Raw genomic sequence first — 22,983 nt, 5'->3', positions numbered from 1 at the left:
CCCTCCCCCTGCATGTGTGCGAGGTAGCGCTAGGAAAAGACAACAAAGGCCACATTCATTCACACTCAGTCTCTAGCTGTCATGTATAATGCACCGAAACCACAGCTCCCTTTCCACATCCAGGCCCCACAAAACTTTCCATGGTTTTAGAGTTATATCCCTTTTTTAGCATGTCCTTGTTAACTACTTAAATGTTAATCCCACCCTAGAACAGTGTTTTTATATGGCATCACAAAGAAGCTTTAAGCCATAAAGGGAAAACACCTTTGTGCTTATGATGAAATCAGGCCTAAGCTAGGGTACAGAAGGCAAGATTTTTTGTTTGATATTCTTCTGTTTTTGTAAGCAAGAATTTTTGTTATGATCTTTTGTTTTTCTTTAAAGATTTTCATGGTAGGGATTTATCACTAAAGAATTGGTTGGACTTAAATCATAAGAATCACCTTCTCACTTCTATATGAGATGCAAAACACAGAATACGAAACATGATGCACATTTTTGCTCATGCTTAAATATTAATCCTCTATACAATTTCCACTTGTAACAGCCATCCAGTTTCACTTCATTCATTTCCTTAACCTCACAGTAATCCTTTTCCTGCTAAGACTTAATGGTGTTCATTATTACAATAATTGATAGTCAACTTAAATAAGCATGATTTAACTTATGTTAATAATCAATGATCATTGTTTTTAAAAACTTAACAATACAGTATTTGCTACTAAATGTTGATTTGTTCATGTATAAAATCCTCTGTGTGTAAAGCATTGGTTTAGTGTAACATAAGAATTATGTATAAGTTATGCACATTTATGATTAAGCTATTTTAAGGAGGTAAATTCTGTTTTTTCTTGTGTAAATGAAGTGGATTTTTATCAAAAAAGCCGTTCAAGAAGGGATGAAATGTTAGTGAAGTTATCATACGATAAACTCGTATACAAATTTATCCTTTGTCGTTTAATAAGCAAAACTAAGATTTACATTTTAACCACATTTAATGCAGTACTGAATAATAGAGATGATACAATATATCACGAATGCAGACAGCTTTTACTAGCATTATACATAAAATTGAAAATATCTGAAATAATACACATATGATTATGAAAAGAAATGTCTGCTACTTATAATCTGCAATAAAAAATTTCTATTATAGTCTACTTTAATGAGAAGCATTCTTTTATTGATTCTTAGACACATGGTTGACAAGTTAATTAGCCCATTTCTGACATGGATGAGAGGGATACTGTAGTGATTAGGTCTTAGGAACCAAAGAGAGCATGGAAACATCCAGAACTTATACTATACAGAGCACTAGTAATGTAGTCAGAGTTGCAGAAATGGCAGTACAAACATTATATTGATGAGTTAATATAGGAGATAGATGGTAGGAAGGGAGGGTTATTTGGGTTACAAATTGTTTTATGATTCAGATATCCTGTATATCATAATGCTTTAGAAGTAGCAGTACTGTACTTGTGCACTAAAGTAACGGTCAAACTGATCAGTAGTTTGTGAGGCATAATTTCTGAAGAATTTGGAAAGACTCCCATAAGTGTAAATAAAAACTGTCAACTAGTTTAACCTAACTTAAAAAGGACCTGAAAATAATTTGAAATATTTTGAAAATGCCTTAATTCCTTTAAGTGTATATAACTTGTATTAATGCGAACATTGGAAATGCTCAATATAAAAGCATATTATTATCTGCATTTATCTAAACATTCATAATGGAAATGCAATGTGAAAAATATACATACCATCTCCATTATTATATTTCATCTGTAGTATGAAACAAAATAAGTAAATCATTGCTATGTAAAGCATGTGGATTTAATTACAAGGCAAGAATGGTAATATATTGATATACAAAGGGAAAAGAAAAGGACTGGAAGAAAATTAGGATATTGATAAGTTATAAAAAAAAAATAAAATGCTGGTCTATTGAATTAAGGGACCATAAGATACATGAAGACTGTTACATGGGGTAGTGTGTAGTGACCAAGTCCCTCCCGTTCTTGCAGGGCATAGCAGCGTTGCGCAGACTAGGCCGGCCCCATCCCTGCCCCTTCTGCACCAAAGTCTTCCCCTTCAAGTCCATCCTTCGCAACCACTTGAGAATTCACACTGGGGAGAAGCCTTATGCATGTCGAGTGTGCGGGCGAACATTCAATCACTGCAGCAACTATTATAAACATGAGAGATCTTGTGCCCTGAAGCTTGCAGAGTGTGCAGAGGATCAGGCTGCAGCAACCTCAATTCCTTTTGGTGGAGGGGAAATGTGGGGAGATGGTGGATCAGGGGATACCTCAGACTCACTTCATCAGTCACAACCCCTACCTCCTCAACCACATACTAGCACTGGACAGCCACAGTCACTATCCCATCCACAACAGTCTCATTCACATTCCCTTTCTTCACAAATGTCAGCACATGTACTTGCTTCTCAGTCTCAACAACTCTCTCATTCCTTACAACAACAAACACACTCCCATACTTCTCAGCCTCAAATACAGTCTCTTTCTTCACAGCAGTCAACACTACCCTCCCCTTCATCATCTCAGTCACATTCCATTTCCTCACAACCACTTACTCAGTCACATCCTGTCAGTACATCACAACATCAATCATAATTTATGATTTTAGAAAACATCCTTTTGTATGGTCCATTAACAACCTCTTTTCTTGATTCTGTAATCATTAATGAGCATAATTAAACCAAGTTTACAGGCCATAACAGATAATTCATTAAGAGGCTTAATAAATATACAGTAGAATATCAGTAATTTGAATGATTTTAACTATTTTTTATGAATTCTATGTTTCTGTTCACTACTCAAAGGCTTTTAAAGATATCAGAAAGGAAATGAAATTTCACTGTCATCACCACCAAAGCCCAGTTGTAGAATGTACTGGTTAGTGATTCAAAAAGGGTAAGTTCATTGAACAAAATAATGTTACTGTTATTTAAAGCTAATTGAAAATGCAGTAATGTAAATTTATTTATATTGTTGTACTTCTTTTTGCATTGCAAAATTTTTTACTCATTACCACTAATGCTAATTTTTTTATTTTCCTCTGAATTTTGCCTTAGATTTTCTTTTTATTATGTTCCTGGGTATTCAAACTCTTCAGCACTGACATGCAGCTGGCTCTAGAAAAAAATATTTGAATATGTTTAGAGTTACGTTAAATTTTCACTACATTTTAGCAGCACAAGCTTCAGCATACAGAAGACGCTCCTATGACTTACCACTTGACAGATTTCAAGCCTTGCTTTTCAACACTAATGGAAAGAGTCTTCTAACCTATCCAAACCTCTTAATTCCTGGACTTTTCGTCATCAAGTGAAGACTACTTGAACTCTGCTCTATACTTATGCTTCATCTGAACTTCAAAGATACTGATAAACTATCCTTTTTGACATCAAGTTGAAAAGTTTTTGTCGCTTCATATTACATACCTTATTTTAAACTCTATCGTTTGTATTCATAACTTGTAAGTGGATCGTATTAAAGGTACTTTAGATCACTTTTACTTAGTATTAGATTTACAAAATAAGTAAGCATCTTTGAAAAACTCTTTTATCACCACTATGATGTTATGAGGGGTAGCAGAACCATTATATGCAATATAATTTTTTTATTTAAAAGTTGTGAACGCTACTCATTGACATGATACATAGATTACAGGAATGGTATCAGATTATGAAGTAAATGAAAATGACATAGCATAATAATTAAGCATTGAAAATTTCTGTTATCCCAACTATGACAATATAAGGGGTAGCATAACCCCTATATGCAATATAATTTTCATATTCAAAGGTTATGAATGGTACTTATCTATATGATGCATAGATTTCAGGAACATTATTAGATTATGAAGTAAATAAAGATGACATAGCTTGTTGATTATATTTTTTATCTCCAGTACCAAATAAAACTCATTAAACCCTATATTAAGAATTTCAAGAAGTTTCCTTGACTCAATCATTATTATACAGTATTTGATATACAAAAATTATTGAATCTTAATTTTGTTGGTTACTTGTGTTTTGTTAAGCAAAGGTGTTAGAAAACCACATTCTGTAAGTTGACAAACTTATGAACTAGTTTTCCTTCAATGGAAATGCCAATAATTTCATGAAAAGAATATATTCTAACCAAGGTTTTCTGCATCATCGGTTGCTCTCCTGTTTTCTTGTATCTGTATGCTGCAAGACATTGAACTTCTTCAATGTATAGGCCCCACCTGAACATTTTTTTATCAGACTTTTTGTGATATCATAAGCAATGTAGCAATGATATCAGTTGGATGTCAAAAACATTTAAAGAACTTATACAACATATATAAAAAGGCAATACTAATTTTGATATTTTGAATTTCATGTCATGATCATAGTTGCTTCCTTTGAGTAGTATAGATGAATCTACAATAATGATGCCAAATCTCAGGAGCTTTAAAGTGCATTTTGCTCCATAGTGCCTGCAACAGTTTGAAAAGAAATGTTCTCCCTTCTCTGATACTCCATAGTGAATGGAGTTTGGATTATCTGTTAGACCTGCTTTGTACCTGTGTGCTTTGAATTTACTTCCTTTTCTTTTTAGCTAAGAGGCATAGTCAGCTGAGGCCCTGATCAAGGCCATTTCATTAACACTTTATATATATTTATATGTACACAGGTACACTACCGATTTTCCAGCACTCTTGGTTCCAACGCCTTGCTGGATTAACCATTTTGTCGGACCAACCATGGTCACGTAATGATAATTCATCAGCACACCTCTAATCTGCTAATTATACATTTCCCATGTGTCCAAAGTATACCATGGAGTGCTAGAAATTTAAATTGAACAAATTTTAAATGTTTGAGCACCCTAAGATGGTAAGTCTGTCCTTGAATTGTTTGAATCCTGCAGGGTCTTCTTCGTCCTCTGTTGTTAGTGTTTTCCTAGGTGTGCATCACCAGGATAATGCAATTTCATCTGCATAATACACCTGCTTAGGACTGAGGTTCTCGTCAGCTACGAGTTTCACAAATTTGTCCACATACTCGGCAGCTCCTTTGTGGTTTGCTGACTGCTTTTCTCCACACACTTTATTCATGGAAATTCCATGATGCTTCTTGAATTTTTGAAGCCATCCTTCACTATAGTCATGCTTATGTTGTAATTTAAGTTCTTTATGGAACAACTTAGCCTGGTCCATTATCATGCTACCTGACAAGTCCACTCCATCACTCTGATGCTCAGTCATGCTCAGTATTCTTACCATCTTTCATAGTTTTTCTAATTGTCATTTGCTTCTTGGAATTGCTGTCTGCATAGAATTTCATTATTTCTCCCTTTGCTTCTTTATATCATAAACAGTTGATGAACCAATACTGTAGATGTCACACCACTTACGCACCGAAACACCACGGGCATTTTTTTCAAAAGTTCTACTTTATCTCGGATCGATATGGACTGGTATTTATGGTTGACACCACAATTGACACTCTCATATGCCTTAGAAGCCATAGCTAGGGTTAAATTTAAGCAAAATGAGCTAGGAATATCACAGAATTGCGGTATCACCACCAAGTGCAGTGTAAAGAATGTAAATAAGTGCGCCCTCCACACAGCGCCATCAGTGGCCGCCCAGTAAACTAGTCTGGTGGCCTTGCTAATTTCAAGTTCCCTCTCATAATTTTGTCCAGGCTAAAGGGGTTACCTAACAATCAGTTGGCGGAAAATCAGTGGTGTACCTGTATTATCCCTGGGGGGTAGAAAGAATACTTCCCATGTATTCCCTGCATGTCATAGAAGGTGACCAAAAGGGGAGGGAGTGGGGGCTGGAAATCCTCCCCTCTCGCTTTTAATTTTCCAAAAGAAGGAACACAGAAGGGGGCCAAATGAAGATATTCCCTCGAAGGCTCAGTCTTCTGTTCTTAACGCTACCTTGCTAATGTGGGAAATGGCGAATAGTATGAAAAATAGGAATGGATGAAGGCAGCAAGTATGAATATATATATATGTGTATGTATATACATGTGAATTGGGGTGGGTTGGGCCATTTCTTTCGTCTGTTTCCTTGCGCTACCTCGCAAACGCGGGAGACAGCGACAAAGCAAAATGAAAAAAAATGATAATAATAATATATATATATATATATATATATATATATATATATATATATATATATATATATATATATATATATATATATTGAGAGGGTGAGGGCATGTACAGAGCATCAGATTGGGGAAGAGCAGTGTGGTTTCAGAAGTGGTAGAGGATGTGTGGATCAGGTGTTTGCTTTGAAGAATGTATGTGAGAAATACTTAGAAAAGCAAATGGATTTGTATGTAGCATTTATGGATCTGGAGAAGGCATATCATAGAGTTGATAGAGATGCTCTGTGGAAGGTACTAAGAACATATGGTGTGGGAGGCAAGTTGTTAGAAGCAGTGAAAAGTTTTTATCGAGGATGTAAGGCATGTGTACGTGTAGGAAGAGAGGAAAGTGATTGGTTCTCAGTGAATGTAGGTTTGCGGCAGGGGTGTGTGATGTCTCCATGGTTGTTTAATTTGTTTATGGATGGGGTTGTTAGGGAGGTGAATGCAAGAGTTTTGGAAAGAGGGACAAGTATGAAGTCTGTTGGGGATGAGAGAGCTTGGGAAGTGAGTCAGTCGTTGTTCGCTGATGATACAGCGCTGGTGGCTGATTCATGGGAGAAACTGCAGAAGCTGGTGACTGAATTTGGTAAAGTGTGTGAAAGAAGAAAGTTAAGAGTAAATGTGAATAAGAGCAAGGTTATTAGGTACAGTAGGGTTGAGGATCAAGTCATTTGGGAGGTAAGTTTGAATGGAGAAAAACTGGGGGAAGTAAAGTGTTTTAGATATCTGGGAGTGGATCTGGCAGCGGATGGAACCATGGAAGCAGAAGTGAATCATAGGGTGGGGGAGGGGGCAAAAATCCTGGGAGCCTTGAAGAATGTGTGGAAGTCGAGAACATTATCTCGGAAAGCAAAAATGGCTATGTTTGAAGGAATAGTGGTTCCAACAATGTTGTATGGTTGCGAGGCGTGGGCTATGGATAGAGTTGTGCGCAGGAGGGTGGATGTGCTGGAAATGAGATGTTTGAGGACAATATGTGGTTTGATCGAGTAAGTAATGTAAGGGTAAGAGAGATGTGTGGAAATAAAAAGAGCATGGTTGAGAGAGCAGAAGAGGGTGTTTTGAAATGGTTTGGGCACATGGAGAGTATGAGTGAGGAAAGATTGACCAAGAGGATATATGTGTCGGAGGTGGAGGGAACGAGGAGAAGTGAGAGACCAAATTGGAGATGGAAAGATGGAGTGAAAAATATTTTGAGTGATCGGGGCCTGAACATTCAGGAGGGTGAAAGGCGGGCAAGGAATAGAGTGAATTGGATCGATGTGGTATACCGGGTTCGATGTGCTGTCAATGGATTGAATCAGGGCAAGTGAAGCGTCTGGGGTAAACCATGGAAAGTTGTGTGGGGCCTGGATGTGGAAAGGGAGCTGTGGTTTCGGGCATTATTGCATGACAGCTAGAGACTGAGTGTGAACGAATGGGCCTTTGTTGTCTTTTCCTAGCGCTACCTCGCACAGATGAGAGGGGAGGGGGATGTTATTCCATGTGTGGCGAGGTGGCGATGGGAATGAATAAAGGCAGACAGTGTGAATTGTGTGCATGTGTATATATGTATGTGTCTGTGTGTGTATATATATGTGTACATTGAGATGTATGGGTATCTATATTTGCGTGTGTAGCCGTGTATGTATATACATGTGTATGGGGGTGGGTTGAGCCATTTCTTTCATCTGTCTGTTTCCTTGCGCTACCTCACAAACGCGGGAGACAGCAACAAAGCAAAATAAGAATAAATAAAAAAATATATATATATGTCTGTATATGCATATTTATGTATACATTGAAATGTACAGGTATGTGCATGTGTGGGGTATTACGTTTATAGATGTGTATATGGATGGGTTGGGCCATTCTTTCGTCTGTTTCCTTGCGCTACCTCGCAACCACTGCTCCCTATCCACATCCAGGCCCCACAGCCCTTTCCTTGGTTTACTCCAGACATTTCACATGCCCTGGTTCCATCCATTGACAGCACTTCAACCCCGGTATACCACATCGTTCCATTTCACTCTATTTCTTGCACGCCTCTCACCCTCCTGTATGTTCAGGTCCCGATCGCCCAAAATCTTATTCATTCCATCCTTCCACACACACACACACACACACACACACACCCTATTTTGTTGACCATTCCTGTGGACCAACTGCCACAACCAGGATTATGAGTATCAATTGCACATTAGAGGCCAAATTCAGATGAGAAGCATTGAAAGAGATTATTGTGATACTTTCTGATTTTTTTGGAATTCTTGGTTTATGGTAATTTCATCTGGATGAGATTCAGAAGTACATAAGAAATCATCCTTATCATTTTGCTGTCGATAATGGCTCTTTCACTTTCATTGTTATTTGGGTACCTTGTGGAGTTAAAATGTCAAGATATGCTGTGTAAGTGTGTTATGTGCTGTGATGCACAAATAATGTCATGTGAGGTGTTTTGAAACATGTTTATGAGTTGGTAACACTGGGCTGCTTAGCATCATTATGAATCTGGTACTTGATTTTTTTGTACCCTTTACATTTCATTCATCATGCGTAAACATAGATATATGTGCAGTGATAACATGCAAGTGATCATGAATTAGCAACATCTTGCTGCTTAGCATCCTTTTAAATCCATGTCAAATTTTTCTTGACCTTTATAGTTCACTTATCATTATGAGTGTAAGGAACAAAATATTTGTTACACCTACGATTCCATCCTGCAAGCATCATCAGTGAATACTTTATTTTATCTTTATCCCCATCTATCTGATGTTTTTAGTAAGTTTTAATGGCATGATGAAAAAGTAGTAAAAAAAGGACCAATTATCATTTTCATACTTTGATGGAAAATTGATTTTGGGAATGAAGCCTTTTTTTTTATATTATTGTGCAGACAAATAAAACATTGAAACATTTTTCAGCTTTTTCTTACTCTCATCTTCCTCTTTTCCATTATACTGGTGTATGCTCAAGACCATTTCCACACTGAATGGTTCCTAACGCAAACTTTCTTTGGACCACTCCACATGGGACTGCTTCCTTACCTGATGCTTTGTTTAAGTTTCTTATTTTGGAGTGTTCCATCCATTCATTAGCTTTTGTGATTTCAACCACTTGGGAGGGATGTTCTTAAAATGAGTTCATTTTCTCCAGTTGTATGACTTGCTGTCTTGGATATATTCAGTTTCCTTCCTCTCAACTCATTATTATTCTGTATTGCCCTTGTTCACATTCCTTATTCTCCCAGACTGTTTTTGATTTTATTTTCCTTTGGGGATACAGAAAGAGTTTTTACTTTTGCCAGTGTTTTTCTTATCTTTGCCTCCAGGTCTCTGTCTGAATCCAGTGATGGAGTTGTCTGAACAGCAATCACTCTCCCGAACATGTGCATTGGTGAACTGCTACAGAGTTCTACAAAAAGATGACCTACATGACTGTTGTGCTACTCACAATCTGAGCATCACAGGGGATCTTCTGTATGATCCATTCAACTGCCAGGTTTGCCAGTCTTGGACAGGGCTGTTGGTATCTCTACTAAACCTAATTCAGTGTAGAGGAAAGCCAGATTAAAATTTCCTCATCAATATCACGGACAAGGTGTGAGGGGTTCACTGCCACATGCAGCTCATTGCATTGTTCAGATGAGCGGATGAAGCAATAAGGGTTCCATGGTTCTGTTACCAGATCCCAGAACAGAAGCAAGGATGCCATCTCAGTCCTCGTCTTGAATACAGCAGATTCTACTCCAGCCTCAGTGTTTTATCAAATTTGAGCAGCTCCCCACCCCACCCCTAAATATTACTTCACCAGAATCAGATCTTACCAAGTTAAAAGGCCAGACAACATGTCTGCCTGCTGCCATTATGGACTTTCGTGGTATAAGGTTTACTGTGTAGGGGATAATGATGCTTCCCCTTCACTATTATCACTGGATTTCAGAACACCATCCTCTTTCATTATTAACATCCCACTCCAGCAACCTTCCAAGCAATCATGCTTACTCTCCATTCATTGGCTTGCCTTGGAACTAGTACTCATGCTTCAGAGTTATTGAACACACCCTATAATAGGATTCCATCTGTTTAAAGAGGTTATTACTTTGTGAACAGAGCTTTTTTAAAGGACAGTGGCATCATTTTTTTAGAGCACCACATATTCCATCAGATGAGAGAGGAATGTCCATTACTTTAGGTCTGTTGATGAAACAAGCACCTTAGCTCACTTCCATGAGTATGATCGATTTTAACTCTGTAAAGAAAATGGAGCACAATTTTAGACATTCTGAACATAAAGCAGGAGCAGCTACAAAGTCTTGGGAAAAAATACTTTGACTTACCCAAATCTTATCAAGGATTACCAATGGAGTTAAAAGTTCCCTAGTTGTAAGAGATTTTTAACTCTGTGGTTTCGGTGCATTATACATGATAGCTAGAGACTGAGTGTGAACGAATGTGGCCTTTGTTGTCTTTTCCTAGTGCTACCTCGCACACATGCGGGGGGAGGGGGTTGTCATTTTCATGTGTGGCGGGGTGGCGACAGGAATGAATAAGGGCAAACAGTATGAATTATGTACATGTATATATATGTATATGTCTGTGTGTGTATATATGTGTATACATTGAGATGTATAGGTATGTATATGTGCATGTGTGGACGCGTATGTATATACATGTGTATGTGGGTGGGTTGGGCCATTCTTTCATCTGTTTCCTTGTGCTAACGCGGGAGACAGCAACAAAGTATAATAGATAATAAATATGTTGGCTGCGTTCAAGTCCCACTCCTGTAAAGTGTTCTGCATTCCTTTAAAAAATTAGGTATATTAGCTTCATATGGGCTTTACAGAGTTAAAACAAAGGAGTAAGAGTTGTCTCATGTATCTCCCTTTCAGCAATCCTTTAGTCTGGATTAATGCTAATTAGTAAGGTCTTATCCATGGAGTTTTCTTCATTCTGTGTTACTGATTTAATATGCTAATCTCAGGAATCCTGCTATGCTTCAACAGTGATGGGGTCCTTGTTCCAAATTACCATGGCCATGCCTTCTTTAGAGAGAAATGCGAATCCAAGGTCACTTGATCCCTCAAGAGATGAGAAACTGATTCCATGGTTAATTCCTTCCCTATCTTTGTCTCTCTCCCTAAAGAGACAAAAGGACAAGGCTAAAAAGAGCTCATCGCAAATATTTATAACCATGAATATTTTCATACCTCAGTCTTCTGCTTCCTCGTCTCAATAGGATCAGGAGCAGTGGAGCCAATCCACATCACTCTTAAGCAGGAAAAAATGTTCTTCTTGTCAGTTTTTTCTTAATAGAAAGAGACTGGGGTACCCCTTCCATCAAACTCTTTGGAAATTCCTCCATCCAAGTAGATTTTACTAGTCAGGTGCAATCCATTTTTTCAAGCATGTTCATCAGATTCCTGGATAAGAAGAGTCTTTTATCAGAAATGGTTTTGGTTCAGTTCTCCTTCCCTTTCTCTGATCCATTCAGGTCAGCTGAAGGCAAAATTCATAACCGTTTGCAGCAGGGTAGGTTTGTTTAATCACCCAATCATCTGTTGGAAAACATTAAATATCATCCAAGTAATCATCATCTGCAGGTAAAACAGGTCTCTCCAACACTTTCCTCAATTGTAAGCTTTGACTTCCAGGACTCACACTGGCTTGTCTCCAACTCTTCCCATGTTCAGAAAAGACATAGGCATCAAGGTGGAAAGAAAGGCATAGCTTTTTCCAACTGAGTCTTTAGGCCTAAACTTGCACCATTTTTTCACCAGAGATAGCAAAATTCATCATTTCATCACTTTGTTCTCTCAGGAAGGTGAATAATTTTGGCATACCTCTATGATTCCTTAGTCATGGCCTCTTTGGAGGATGAATGCAAAATACATGGAGTTCATACTCTTGCCCCTCAATGCATGAGTTTTCCAGTGAGCTGGAAAAAGTTTTCATACTAACACTCGGTGTGAGCAGCTGTATCTCATATGAAACATATCCCAGTGTTATGTTGGCATACCCAGAGACAATATTCTTGTTTTTTCCAGTAGGCTTGCTCCTTTATTGGTTTTAAATGAGGCAAAATTTCAAAAGAATTTTTGAAAAATCAGCTTTACCAGTTACCAGACCCCTTTAGCAAAGTTACATCTAAAGCAAATTGACCCTTCTGTAAGGAGATCCTTCCTAGCACTTAAAAGGAATCCTTTTGCATTGACTGCTGAAAAAAAATCCAGTGATGATTGTATCTGGTAAATGTGCATTCCTGTCTACCAGTACATTACCATCCAGTGTATCTCCAGGCTTTGAGCAACAAAGTATGGAGTTGTCATTCATCACAGTCATACAGATGGGAGTCTTTGGGGCTAAGGGACTTTCACATAAGTTTAAATAAAAAAATTTGTTCCAATATTATATTTCAAGTGCTAGGCCATTTCTTGAGTGAAGGAGTATCTGTTTTTTAATGGAATAACTACTGTGGACCAATGCATTTCCATTATGGGAATGCACCATGCTTCCAGTGTCACCCAAGTACCTTTTAAATGTTTGAAAAAAGTGGTCCAAAGTCCCAAAAACATGGTCCAAAGTCCCAATCTTCATAGGTGACCCTAGGACAGATAACCCTCAGGTGGATCCACATTCTGGTTTTGTCACTCAAAACTCATCGCTAATTCAGTGCTTTCCTTTCAGTGTATGTGTCTTTAGTTAAAGACTTCCAAGCCCAAGATAGATGGCCTTTCTATTGATTGGCACCAGTGCAACAATTGTGCCTCTTCTTCAGTCAGTTGTCAGTTTAAGAGCAGCTTCTCAAGCTAAGAGATTAAGAAAGAAGAATCATAAATGATACAAGGATATAAGAGGGTAAGGGAGGGAGTGAAGGTTCTGGGAGCATTGAAGAATGTGTGGAAGGAGAACGTTATCTTAGAAAGCAAAAATGAGTGTATGTTTGAAGGAATAGTGGTTCCAACAATGCTATATGGTTGCGAGGCATGGGCTATAGTCAGGGTTGTGCAAGGGAGGGTGGATATGTTGGAAATGAGGTGTTTGAAGACAATATGTGGTGTGAGGTGGTTTGATCAAGTAAGTAATGAAAGGATGAGAGATGTGTGGTAATAAAAAGAGTGTGGTTGAGAGAGCAGAAGAGGGTGTGTTGAAATGGTTTGGACACTTAGAGAGAATGAGTGAGGAAAGATTGACAAAGAGGATATATGTGTCAGAGGTGAAGGGAAGAAGGAGAAGCAGGAGACCAAATTGGAGGTGGAATAATGGAGTGAAAAAGATTTTAAGCAATCGGGACCTGAACATTCAGGAGGACAAATGGCATGCAAGGAATAGAGTGAATTGGAACAATGTGGTATGCCAGGGTCGACGTGCTGTCAGTTTATTGAGCCAAGGTATGTAAAGTGTCTGGGGTGAACCATGGAAAGGTCTGTGGGGCCTGGATGTGGAAAGGGAGCTGTGGTTTCAGTGCATTACACCTGACAACTAGAGACTGAGTGTGAACGAATGTGGCCTTTTTTGTCTGTTCCTGGCACTGCCTCGCTGGAGGAGGAGGAGGGTGGGGATGCTGTTTCGTATGTGGCGGGGTGGCGATGGGAATGGATGAAGGCAGCAAATACGGATGTGTATATATGTATATGTCTGTGTATGTTTTTTTTTTTTTTTTTTTTTTTTTTTTTTATACTTTGTCGCTGTCTCCCGCATTTGCGAGGTAGCGCAAGGAAACAGACGAAAGAAATGGCCCAACCCCCCCATACACATGTACATACACACGTCCACACACGCAAATATACATACCTACACAGCTTTCCATGGTTTACCCCGGACGCTTCACATGCCTTGATTCAATCCACTGACAGCACGTCAACCCCTGTATACCACATCGCTCCAATTCACTCTATTCCTTGCCCTCCTTTCACCCTCCTGCATGTTCAGGCCCCGATCACACAAAATCCTTTTCACTCCATCTTTCCACCTCCAATTTGGTCTCCCTCTTCTCCTCGTTCCCTTCACCTCCGACACATATATCCTCTTGGTCAATCTTTCCTCACTCATTCTCTCCATGTGCCCAAACCATTTCAAAACACCCTCTTCTGCTCTCTCAACCACACTCTTTTTATTTCCACACATCTCTCTTACCCTTACGTTACTTACTCGATCAAACCACCTCACACCACACATTGTCCTCAAACATCTCATTTCCAGCACATCCATCCTCCTGCGCACAACTCTATCCATAGCCCACGCCTCGCAACCATACAACATTGTTGGAACTACTATTCCTTAAAACATACCCATTTTTGCTTTCCGGGATAATGTTCTCGACTTCCACACATTTTTCAAGGCTCCCAAAATTTTCGCCCCCTCCCCCACCCTATGATCCACTTCCGCTTCCATGGTTCCATCCGCTGACAGATCCACTCCCAGATATCTAAAACACTTCACTTCCTCCAGTTTTTCTCCATTCAAACTCACCTCCCAATTGACTTGACCCTCAACCCTACTGTACCTAATAACCTTGCTCTTATTCACATTTACTCTTAACTTTCTTCTTCCACACACTTTACCAAACTCAGTCACCAGCTTCTGCAGTTTCTCACATGAATCCGCCACCAGCGCTGTATCATCAGCGAACAACAACTGACTCACTTCCCAAGCTCTCTCATCCCCAACAGACTTCATACTTGCCCCTCTTTCCAAGACTCTTGCATTTACCTCCCTAACAACCCCATCCATAAACAAATTAAACAACCATGGAGACATCACACACCCCTGCCGCAAACCTACATTCACTGAGAACCAATCACTTTCCTCTCTTCCTACACGTACACACGCCTTACATCCTCGATAAAAACTTTTCACTGCTTCTAACAACTTGCCTCCCACACCATATATTCTTAATACCTTCCACAGAGCATGTATATGTATATGTATATGTATATGTATGTATGTATACGTTAAAATGTATATATGCATGTGTGGGCGTTTATGTATATACATGTTTATGTGAGTGGGTTGGGCCATTCCTCGTCTATTTCCTTGTGCTGCCTCGCTAATGTGGGAGATGGCAGTTAAGTATAAACAAAGAAAAAACAAGGATATGTGAGAAACTGAATAAGAAGTTTAAAATTGTTTTCACCATGGAAGGTACTATAGCTCTAACTCCTTTGAGATTGTATGGAGAGTAGGTTTCATAAAATATTGTTGGGGATAGGGGTGAAAGAATACTTCCCACGTATTCCTCGCATGTCGTAGAAAGCGACTAGAGGGGACGGGAGCGGGGGGCCAGAAATCCTCCCCTCCTTGTATTAACTTTCTAAAATGGGAAACAGAAGAAGGAGTCACGCGGGGAGTGCTCATCCCCCTCGAAGGCTCAGAGTGGGGTGCCTAAATGTGTGTGGATGTAACCAAGATGTGAAAAAAGGAGAGATAGGTAGTATGTTTGAGGAAAGGAACCTGGATGTTTTGGCTCTGAGTGAAACGAAGCTCAAGGGTAAAGGGGAAGAGTGGTTTGGGAATGTCTGGGGAGTAAAGTCAGGGGTTAGTGAGAGGACAAGAGCAAGGGAAGGAGTAGCAATACTCCTGAAACAGGAGTTGTGGGAGTATGTGATAGAGTGTAAGAAAGTAAATTCTCGATTAATATGGGTAAAACTGAAAGTTGATGGAGAGAGGTGGGTGATTATTGGTGCATATGCACCTGGGCATGAGAAGAAAGATCAAGAGAGGCAAGTGTTTTGGGAGCAGCTGAACGAGTGTGTTAGTGGTTTTGATGCACGAGACCGGGTTATAGTGATGGGTGATTTGAATGCAAAGGTGAGTAATGTGGCAGTTGAGGGAATAATTGGTATACATGGGGTGTTCAGTGTTGTAAATGGAAATGGTGAAGAGCTTGTAGATTTATGTGCTGAAAAAGGACTGATGATTGGGAATACCTGGTTTAAAAAGCGAGATATACATAAGTATACTTATGTAAGTAGGAGAGATGGCCAGAGAGCGTTATTGGATTACGTGTTAATTGACAGGCGTGCGAAAGAGAGACTTTTGGATGTTAATGTGCTGAGAGGTGCAACTGGAGGGATGTCTGATCATTATCTTGTGGAGGCTAAGGTGAAGATTTGCATGGGTTTTCAGAAAAGAAGAGTGAATGTTGGGGTGAAGAGGGTGGCGAGAGTAAGTGAGCTTGAGAAGGAGACCTGTGTGAGGAAGTACCAGGAGAGACTGAGTACAGAATGGAAAAAGGTGAGAACAATGGAAGCAAGGGGAGTGGGGGAGGAATGGGATGTATTTAGGGAATCAGTGATGGATTGCGCAAAAGATGCTTGTGGCATGAGAAGAGTGGGAGGTGGGTTGATTAGAAAGGGTAGTGAGTGGTGGGATGAAGAAGTAAGAGTATTAGTGAAAGAGAAGAGAGAGGCATTTGGACGATTTTTGCAGGGAAAAAATGCAATTGAGTGGGAGATGTATAAAAGAAAGAGACAGGAGGTCAAGAGAAAGGTGCAAGAGGTGAAAAAAAGGGCAAATGAGAGTTGGGGTGAGAGAGTATCATTAAATTTTAGGGAGAATAAAAAGATGTTCTGGAAGGAGGTAAATAAAGTGCGTAAGACAAGGGAGCAAATGGGAACTTCAGTGAAGGGCGCAAATGGGGAGGTGATAACAAGTAGTGGTGATGTGAGAAGGAGATGGAGTGAGTATTTTGAAGGTTTGTTGAATGTGTTTGATGATAGAGTGGCAGATATAGGGTGTTTTGGTCGAGGTGGTGTGCAAAGTGAGAGAGTTAGGGAAAATGATTTGGTAAACAGAGAAGAGGTAGTGAAAGCTTTGCGGAAGATGAAAGCCGGCAAGGCAGCAGGTTTGGATGGTATTGCAGTGGAATTTATTAAAAAAAGGGGGTGACTGTATTGTTGACTGGTTGGTAAGGTTATTTAATGTATGTATGACTCATGGTGAGGTGCCTGAGGATTGGCGGAATGCGTGCATAGTGCCATTGTACAAAGGCAAAGGGGATAAGAGTGAGTGCTCAAATTACAGAGGTATAAGTTTGTTGAGTATTCCTGGTAAATTATATGGGAGGGTATTGATTGAGAGGGTGAAGGCATGTACAGAGCATCAGATTGGGGAAGAGCAGTGTGGTTTCAGAAGTGGTAGAGGATGTGTGGATCAGGTGTTTGCTTTGAAGAATGTATGTGAGAAATACTTAGAAAAGCAAATGGATTTGTATGTAGCATTTATGGATCTGGAGAAGGCATATGATAGAGTTGATAGAGATGCTCTGTGGAAGGTATTAAGAATATATGGTGTGGGAGGAAAGTTGTTAGAAGCAGTGAAAAGTTTTTATCGAGGATGTAAGGCATGTGTACGTGTAGGAAGAGAGGAAAGTGATTGGTTCTCAGTGAATGTAGGTTTGCGGCAGGGGTGTGTGATGTCTCCATGGTTGTTTAATTTGTTTATGGATGGGGTTGTTAGGGAGGTAAATGCAAGAGTTTTGGAAAGAGGGGCAAGTATGAAGTCTGTTGGGGATGAGAGAGCTTGGGAAGTGAGTCAGTTGTTGTTCGCTGATGATACAGCGCTGGTGGCTGATTCATGTGAGAAACTGCAGAAGCTGGTGACTGAGTTTGGTAAAGTGTGTGGAAGAAGAAAGTTAAGAGTAAATGTGAATAAGAGCAAGGTTATTAGGTACAGTAGGGTTGAGGGTCAAGTCAGTTGGGAGGTGAGTTTGAATGGAGAAAAACTGGAGGAAGTGAAGTGTTTTAGATATCTGGGAGTGGATCTGACAGCGGATGGAACCATGGAAGCGGAAGTGGATCATAGGGTGGGGGAGGGGGCGAAAATTCTGGGGGCCTTGAAGAATGTGTGGAAGTCGAGAACATTATCTCGGAAAGCAAAAATGGATATGTTTGAAGGAATAGTGGTTCCAACAATGTTGTATGGTTGCGAGGCGTGGGCTATGGATAGAGTTGTGCGCAGGAGGATGGATGTGCTGGAAATGAGATGTTTGAGGACAGTGTGTGGTGTGAGGTGGTTTGATCAAGTGAGTAACGTAAGGGTAAGAGAGATGTGTGGAAATAAAAAGAGCGTGGTTGAGAGAGGAGAAGAGGGTGTTTTGAAGTGGTTTGGGCACATGGAGAGAATGAGTGAGGAAAGATTGACCAAGAGGATATATGTGTCGGAGGTGGAGGGAACGAGGAGAAGAGGGAGACCAAATTGGAGGTGGAAAGATGGAGTGAAAAAGATTTTGTGTGATCGGGGCCTGAACATGCAGGAGGGTGAAAGGAGGGCAAGGAATAGAGTGAATTGGAGCGATGTGGTATACCGGGGTTGACGTGCTGTCAGTGGATTGAATCAGGGCGTGTGGGGCGTCTGGGGTAAACCATGGAAAGCTGTGTAGATATGTATATTTGCGTGTGTGGATGTATGTATGTGCATGTGTATGGGGGGGGGCCGTTTCTTTCATCTGTTTCCTTGCGCTACCTCGCAAACGCGGGAGACAGCGACAAAGTATGAAAAAAAAAAAAAAAATCTAGATAAGACATTGATAGAGTACTAAAAGGTCTTGACCCATGCAAAGCTCATGGTACTGATGAATTTTCACTATGTGTGCTGATAATGTGTGAAGAGCACTAGATGCTAAAACTCTTGAATACTGTTTAAGATGTCGCTGTGGAGAGGTAAAGTGCTAAGGGAATGGAAAAAGGCATATGTTATACCTATCTATGGCAAATGAGACCAGAAATAGACCAATCTTACTGATGAATGCAGTGTGTAGGGATCTAGAAAAGATTACTAGAAAGCAAGCAGATAAATTTCTATGGAGGAGAAATTACATAAGTGAGAAACAGCACATGTTTAGGAAGAGGTCATGTGTAAAATGAGTGAGCTGTCTTAAACAACAGGGAAGGCTGGATGGACTGTTTGTAACTGGACTGCCAGAAAGCATTTGACACTTTGCCACATGGGAGACAGATGAAGTTGCCATATCACCCAGCAGGAATAAGGAGGGAACACCTTCAGTGGGTAGAACAGTGAAGGATCACCTGATCACAACTCAAATTTTTTAATGGAATTGATCATGTAGACACTGATCATTTCTTCAAGAGATGCAGGGATAGAGCAAGAGGACTTAACATAAAGTTAAGCAAAAGCCTTGTCAAAAAAAATCTAAAGAAGTTCTTGTAAAGCACAAGAGTGGTGGAGGAGTAGATTAAAATGACTGAGGACTTTGTTAATTTAGACAACATACATGAATTTATGAAGTTGTATGATGATAGAATGTTAAAGAGATAGGGCCCCCAAGATTGTGAAACTCCCTTTCCATATAATACAAATAGGTAATTACACACACACTTCAACTATATTAATAAGGAAATATTTAGCAAGCTTCTCAAGTTTGATCACTGCTTTAAAAGAAGCGCATAAAGCTATTAGAGAAGGACAAGAGGAGGGCTACATATTCTATATATATCCTACATGAACTGTACATATCCTGCTTATGGCCAGAACTAGATTATGCTTTTTTAAATATTGTCACTGCTCCTACAGAAGCACAAAGAGTAAATATACAAGAGAAGGTAACTGAATAAAGTGAGATTAGTTACAAGAAATAGCTAAATTTGCCCTTTATGGAAGAGAGAGGAGTGAGGAGTAACCATTTCATAATGTGTAAGATGGCATATACAGTGAACATTTTTTTGAGAAATGTAGGGATAAAACTAGAGGATATAACATGAAATTAACCAAGAAACTTGTTAAAAAAAAAGATGGAAAGAAGTACTTGCATAGTATGAGTGGTGGATGATTGGAATAAAATGACTGAGGACAGCATACATGAATTCAAGAAGCTGTATGACACTAGAGAATGTCAGCTACCTAACAGAGATGAAACTAAGAAGCTCATGCTTAGGAAGTAGATTATGCTTCTCATGCCCTGAAAATTAATGTCAGGGCCCACTGAGTGTAAAATTCCCTTCCATATAGCACATATAGATAATTACACACATGCAAACACTTCTAGTATATGAATAAGGTAATGTTTTGCAAGCTATTTACATCCTACATAAGGCCAAAATTAAAATTTGCTTTTCAAGTGTGGTCAGATCACCTAAAGAAGTGCAAGCTATTAGTGAAGATCTATTTATAAACAAAACTGATAAATGCAGTTGTGGTAATGAACAAAATGATTTAGAAAACATGCAAGACCTTTTCAGTGTCATTCAACTTCAGCAAAATGTAGAATACATCATGTAAAGACTGTCACCAAGAAATTCAATCAAAAAGTGAAACATGTACTGAAAGGTAATGATGACTACTAAAACAAATGTCTACAGTTTCAACTGTGCCCCCATATATGTATTGTATAATCAAGACAAACAAACCTTACAACCCAGCAAGACCAGTTAATAGTTCAGTTGGGTCTAAGTGGTTGGTATAATTCCCAGTCAAACAAGAACTTATGAGGATCTTGTCAAGAAATTAGATGTATATGTAAACTTTAGCTGTAAGATAGTAAGTTTTGATTTGATGTGAAGTCACTCTTCAGTAATGTTCCACCGGATGACTTGTTGGAGTTTTTATCTGAAGAGCTGCTGAAGCACACCCTTCCCACACCTATGACTACTATAATTGAACTGATAAAGCTTTGCTTTAAGGACTGCAAGTTTGTTTTCAATAATGAGAACTGTCTCTAGAGATTCAGTAAGGCTGTGAGAAATCTTTTTTTTGCTATGTTGAGTAATTTTTACATGTAGTTTTTTGAGGTTAAACACTTCTTCCCAGGATCATACCCACAAGTGCCAAATGATTTTGTTATGTAGATGACATAATTTGTATATGGCTGAATTGAAATTAAGACTGTGGCAAGTTTCTCATTGGACTCAGTAGCCTATTAACTTATATAGAATTTACCTGTGATGTGGATGTCATGGTTTACAGACATATGAACCAGTTTAAGCTCAGCATATTTTGGAAACCTAAAAATGTCTGCTCATATATACATTGCTACTTAATTTACTACGTAAAGTGAATTAATCTATATTTACTTCAGTGATACTTCGTGCATACTGTTTTTGAAGTCCAGAATTTCTTGATGGTGAGACTAGCAAAACTGATGAATTTGCCTCATCCTTAAAGTACCTCAAGACCATCAGTGACAAATCTTTGTTAAGTGCCAGAAAGATATTTTTAACTCAAAAGCTAAGGATCTACTTCCTATGACTGCCTCAGCCACTTAAGGAATTTGATATCAGTATTGTATTTAAGAACAGCAATACACTGGGAAATGTGCTCCAAAAATTCAAATTTGAAAATTCAAATGGTTGCGTTTCCCGGATACCATGCAGAGTGTGCAACAAGGTTTACTTGGGACAGAGTGGAAAAGAACTGAATTTAATGATAAGGCAGCATCAGTATTGTATTTTTGTTGGGCAAAAATCAAGTGCTTTGTTCCTGCGTAAGAGATTTCAGCCATTTTCTTGACTGGAACATTGTTCATGAAATTTTATCTTATCATTCAACTGTAGATAGAATTATCATCGAATCTAGTGTTATTACATACAGGTTTGAAAACCATCTGAACATCAGCCTAGGCATATATAAGTTAGATTCTTTCATAATCAAAAGAATTGTTTATAAGATAATCCATGACTTGACCCTTGCCTTTTGGTGACCTAACCCTTGCCTCTCATGACCCATCCTTGAGAATAATTGAGGAAAGGTTAACAAATAGGATATATATGTTAGAAGTGGAAGAAACCAAACTGCAGATGAAATAATGGATGTTAAAAGAGATTTTGAGTGATCAGGGCCTGAATATACAGGAGAGTGAAAAACATGCTAGGGATAGAGGGATAGAATGAACTGGAGCAGTGTGGTATGCAGGGGAAGTGCTATTATTGGACTTAATCAGGACATATGAAGCAGCTAGAAAAAAACATGGAAGGGTCTTTGGGGCCTGGTTGTGGATAAGGGGCTGCTGTGGTTTCAATGCATTACACATGACAGCTAGAGAACTGATGTGAGCAAATAGTCTTCTCTTCACCTGTTCCTAGTGTTGCCCTGCTAACCCAGCACACAGCAGTCAAATATGAAAAAAAATACACAAACACACTCACACACACACATATACATGTATATTTATTTATTCATATATCATACTTGATTGCCGTTTCCCACATCAGCGAGGTAGTGCCAGGAAACAGACGAAGAATGGCCCATCCTCTCGCATAAACATATATATATGGTTCTCAGTGAATGTAGGTTTGCGGCAGGGGTGTGTGATGTCTCCATGGTTGTTTAATTTGTTTATGGATGGGGTGTTAGGGAGGTGAATGCAAGAGTTTTGGAAAGAGGGGCAAGTATGAAGTCTGTTGGGGATGAGAGAGCTTGGGAAGTGAGTCAGTTGTTGTTCGCTGATGATACAGCGCTGGTGGCTGATTCATGTGAGAAACTGCAGAAGCTGGTGACTGAATTTGGTAAAGTGTGTGAAAGAAGAAAGTTAAGAGTAAATGTGAATAAGGGCAAGGTTATTAGGTACAGTAGGGTTGAGGGTCAAGTCAGTTGGGAGGTAAGTTTGAATGGAGAAAAACTGGAGGAAGTGAAGTGTTTTAGATATCTGGGAGTGGATCTGGCAGCGGATGGAACCATAGAAGTGGAAGTGAATCATAGGGTGGGGGTGGGGGCAAAAATCCTGGGAGCCTTGAAGAATGTGTGGAAGTCGAGAACATTATCTCAGAAAGCAAAAATGGGTATGTTTGAAGGAATAGTGGTTCCAACAATGTTGTATGGTTGCAAGGCGTGGGCTATGGATAGAATTGTGCGCAGGAGGGTGGATGTGCTGGAAATGAGATGTTT

General features: G+C 39.3%; 1 protein-coding gene across 7 annotated transcripts in view; it reads left to right on the top strand.

Moving 5' to 3' along the window:
• The window catches only part of LOC139759125 (uncharacterized), a 149,581-nt gene that overhangs the window by 73,736 nt on the left and 52,862 nt on the right, over nucleotides 1–22,983 (top strand). For 4 of the 7 annotated variants that reach the window (XM_071681100.1, XM_071681101.1, XM_071681099.1 and 1 more), the window contains exon 7: nucleotides 2,025–9,538. The exons of 2 other annotated variants lie outside the window; for them this stretch is intronic. In XM_071681100.1, coding sequence (XP_071537201.1) covers nucleotides 2,025–2,633 — 609 coding nt within the window. In that variant the 3' untranslated portion in view covers nucleotides 2,634–9,538. Of the gene's footprint in view, nucleotides 1–2,024; nucleotides 9,539–22,983 lie in introns of those variants that run through there. One more of the 7 variants, XM_071681110.1, reaches the window with a different exon arrangement.

This window comes from Panulirus ornatus, chromosome 32, assembly GCF_036320965.1.
Source record: "Panulirus ornatus isolate Po-2019 chromosome 32, ASM3632096v1, whole genome shotgun sequence".
NCBI classification, from domain to species: Eukaryota; Metazoa; Arthropoda; class Malacostraca; order Decapoda; family Palinuridae; genus Panulirus; species Panulirus ornatus.
The sequence above is the reverse complement of the archived record's forward strand: the minus strand, read 5'-3'. Positions and strand labels throughout refer to the sequence as shown.